The sequence below is a fragment of the Propithecus coquereli genome, unplaced genomic scaffold (genome assembly GCF_000956105.1).
Source record: "Propithecus coquereli isolate 6110/MARCELLA unplaced genomic scaffold, Pcoq_1.0 Scaffold186, whole genome shotgun sequence".
Taxonomy (NCBI): Eukaryota; Metazoa; Chordata; class Mammalia; order Primates; family Indriidae; genus Propithecus; species Propithecus coquereli.
This window is the reverse complement of record NW_012143412.1, coordinates 3,368,108-3,372,009: the sequence shown is the minus strand read 5'-3', so window position 1 is coordinate 3,372,009 and position 3,902 is coordinate 3,368,108. Positions and strand designations below refer to the sequence as shown.

Below are 3,902 nucleotides of genomic sequence, written 5' to 3'. Positions count from 1 at the left end.
CAAACAAACCACACATAGACACACAGCAAAACCAAACATGTACACTTTCATCAGTGGAAAAAGTTGAAGAAAATCTAGATCTAGAAATGTATGAAAAATGGCCTTGAAAACCTGCTATACCAAACACCTCTACAGACAAGGAAAAAAAAAACAAAAATCAAACATTTGTTTTCCTGATTTTTAATACAATTGCCATCTTACATGATACACTATTAGGTGCCTTCTTAATAGCTTCTAATCTACCCTTTTGTTGTACCACTTGGCATCCTGGGATAGAATTTGTTACCGCTCACGTTCATGGAGTACTGTTCTTAAGTACAGTATACCTCATATGGTCAGGCCATAATTAATGAGTAATGGTATTAATTTCTAAAAATGAATTAACACACACATTCAAACCACATTTAAATTTCAATTTAGAGTTCATACAAAGTCTATTTCCTTTCTATAGTAGCTATCACCTCCAGATTATGGTTTTAAAATCCAACAAGTGGGAAGAATGTCTTTGTATTTCATTTTTGATGCTTCCTTCCTCCTTTTCTACCATCCTTTATTCCTTCCCTCCATTTTCTTTCTTCTGTTCTTCCTCTTTCTTAATGATAAGAAGTTAAAAGAAATGGGTTATTAAGGAAATCAAAGTCTAGTAAACATCAAAAACAGACATGAGAGTGATCACAAACTCTGCTTTGTAGTGATGTTAAAACACTGACAGATATTTTTTTGGAAACCAAAAATATTTAAAAACCAACACAAGCCAATGGTGCTGCTTATTTAAGCAACTGGCGCTCCTCGATGCTTTTGAGGCGTTTCTTCCGGGGCTGTACAAAGTCATCATCTGAATCATCACTAAATTTATTATCTTCTGATTCATTCCTGAATTCTAGTTTAGGAAATTTTTTTTCTGGATAAAGGTTCTTTAGAAGTTCTTCAAAGTAATTTTCAAGTTTTATTCCAGCATTGGCTACTTCTGAATCAGGCTGTTGAATTAAAAAAAATACAAATTAAAAAATAAAGACCAACACTCTAGACAATAAAAGTAATAAATCTCTCACTCTTTTGTTCTTTGACTTGTGAGATTATGAATATTAATGGACTGTTCTGGAAAATGCTCATGGCACGGTCATTAATATAAATAAGTCTATGACTAGACAGGGTCTAGAGAAAGTCAGCTAAAAAGTAAATAAAAATCCTTGACTTATCTGGATTGTTCTAAAAGAGGGTGGTAATGGCAGGACTGGATTACCAAAGATAGATTAATAACCATAAGATCGTGAAACTGTTATTTTTAGAACAAATTAAATAAAATGTGGTACTGTAGAATAAGTAACAAATACACAGAACAAACCATCAACAAAAGGCTATCAGTTTGAAAAACGTTTAGATGAACTGACAGATGAGAAATTTTAAAACTAGAGCTCTTTGGACCACATCCTTAATATTTTAAGATCAACATCAAAAATACTAAAGTCTGGAAGTACCCTATATTTCAAGAAATAAAGGTGGAAATAAGAAATAATATCTCTAGGTCAGATAAAAATATTTTCTAAATTGTCTTCAAGTTACCAGCTGTAATTTGCATTTCCATGTGGACAAAGTCTTCCTAATTACCTCTGTCATTCCCTGACAGACTTGAAATATTGTAAATTTATTCTGGCATAGACATATTGGTTTCCTAGTTTGTTGATAAGGTTAAGATTATTTTCACATTGCTATTGCTTCCCACCAACCTCCCCTGCCACCTCACCTCATTGAATTCAGCACAGTTTTGAAAGATCAATCTAAAATCAGCTACAAACTCTTCAGGTTTTGAGTACATAGAATAATCTTCTTGTAGTTTTTTCTTGATAGTTGACAAGTCCATTGGATTTTTAATTATTCTGTAATAATCAGGCACCTTTCAAAATAAATGAGATGTTATAATACAAATAGCTAAATCCTACCAGGCCCTAAATAAATTCTGCAAGAAGTGGTATAAAATCCTAAATAAATTCTATGAGGAGTGGTATAAAATTCACATTGCATTCCACTGTACTACTTGTCATTGATAGGGAAACTCATTCGAAAACATTTACAAGTGCATACTGCCTTCCACACATTGATAAATGGTTTGTGTCATTTTTCGAAAAAAATCTCACCAATTATTTTTAATGAAAAATCTTGTCTTCACATATTACCTCGTAAATCATCTCTATTCTCCTTCTTTATTATTAAACATAAAACAATTACTAGAAAGAATATTACTTTCAGTAGGATCAGACATGTTTTTGCTACATGTATTAAAGCAAGGGGTAAAGGAAGACTATGAATCTGGGTTTAATCCCCAGCTCAACATCATGATCATGGGTAAATTACTTAACCTCACTGAACCTTACTTTCTTCATATTCTAAATAGGGATAACCCTGCCAGCCTCAAAGCATCTTCTAAAGAAAGACTAAATGAGATGAAATATATTAAGAAAAGGAGGGCTATCTTACTGCTGCAATTGGTTATTAATACCAAATGGAACTGTAAGCCAAGACCATATAAAGCACCAATTCTAGGTTAAATTTTAAGATTGTACTGCCATTACAAGCTTACTTAAATTCTTTACTCTGCCTCTTTTGGGTACAAAAGGCCCTTCTCCCTGAAAGTATTTACTTCCTTTTCCTATCTCAAGTTCTCAAAACCTGCTCTCAAAAAATAAGTTGACTGTTATCAACTGAATCTACTTAATTAAGCTGGTTTTCTTTTTCTAAACTTGCATTAATTCTTAAATTTATCAAACTTTAGAGCAAATTTATTAACAATTTTAAAGGAGTTTCAGACATCAGAGAATAGGAGAATATACTTTGGGTAGTAGGCCCTTTCCATCACTCTAAAATTATGCATTAAAGTCACATCAAACTTTCAACATGAACCGTTTTAAAGTTAATAGTTAAAACACACACACACGCATTCTTCAACTTTTTTATATTGATAAATTCTACCTTATTACTTGAAGTCTGGACCTATAAATCAAAGTAAGTACAGAAAATTTGGCCGGGGTTGGTGGGGGTGGGGCGGCAGGTATCTTTAACTCAAATGGAAAAGCTTTTCTCAACAAATTAAGAAACATGCCTAAACTTCCTGAGATAGACACAATTACCACAAATTATCCCAGAGAATAGTAGGCAAAACAGGTGAGATAAGAAGAATACCTAAGAAATGAATACAAATTTTTGGTCAATTTGTTAACATTAAAATGTATCTATTTAGGATCAAAACATTCAGTATAAGTTTTAAAATTTGTATAATACTGGATAGGAAAAACTATTGAAAAATGGTACAGAAACTAGATTCTTATAAATAAATTTCAGAAAAATCATTCCATTGTGTAAACATGCACAAAATGACATTAATACTTACAGTTAGAGGAACGGGGTCTTGAAAAGCCAGGCTCATTTCATGGCAGTAAAGAAATAAAAGTAGGCGTTCACACTTCTAAGCAAAAATAAATAAATAAATTAAAATGAAAATAAAACAATGAAATCACAGCCTATTTTTAACACTTATCACTCTAGTTTGTGTATTATGAATTATTAATAGTCAATAAAGGAAGAATATGTGTCTCTTAAGAGATCCAGAGGGGGAGCCTTTTCCGTGGTGCATCCAGTCCTAAGGCCCTCTCTCTGCACGCAGAGGGTCCCATCACTCACTCTGCTCTGATTATAGATTTATCTCAGTGAACACTGTGTAGTACTTGCAGTGATATCTGTGCCCCATTTTGCATGACAACTTTCATACTGATTGTTCCATTAATACTTAATAATCTAGCAAAGGAGTTTCTTTAGTAATAAAGTTTTGAGTCAGTAGCTTTAAATGTTAACTACAGGCCGGGCACGGTGGCTCACGCCTGTAATCCTAGCTCTCTGGGAGGCCGAGG

The 3,902-nt window shown here is 33.1% G+C and overlaps 1 protein-coding gene across 1 annotated transcript in view; it reads right to left on the bottom strand.

The window, feature by feature from the left end:
* Positions 1–723: 723 nt before the first annotated feature.
* The window catches only part of TRIM24 (tripartite motif containing 24), a 178,982-nt gene continuing 175,803 nt past the window's right edge, over positions 724–3,902 (bottom strand). The window contains exons 16-18 of the mRNA XM_012642755.1: positions 3,386–3,460; positions 1,745–1,894; positions 724–977 (exon numbers count right to left, since the gene is read on the bottom strand). Of these exons, the coding sequence (XP_012498209.1) occupies positions 768–977; positions 1,745–1,894; positions 3,386–3,460 (435 nt within the window). The 3' untranslated portion in view covers positions 724–767. The remainder of the gene's footprint in view (positions 978–1,744; positions 1,895–3,385; positions 3,461–3,902) is intronic.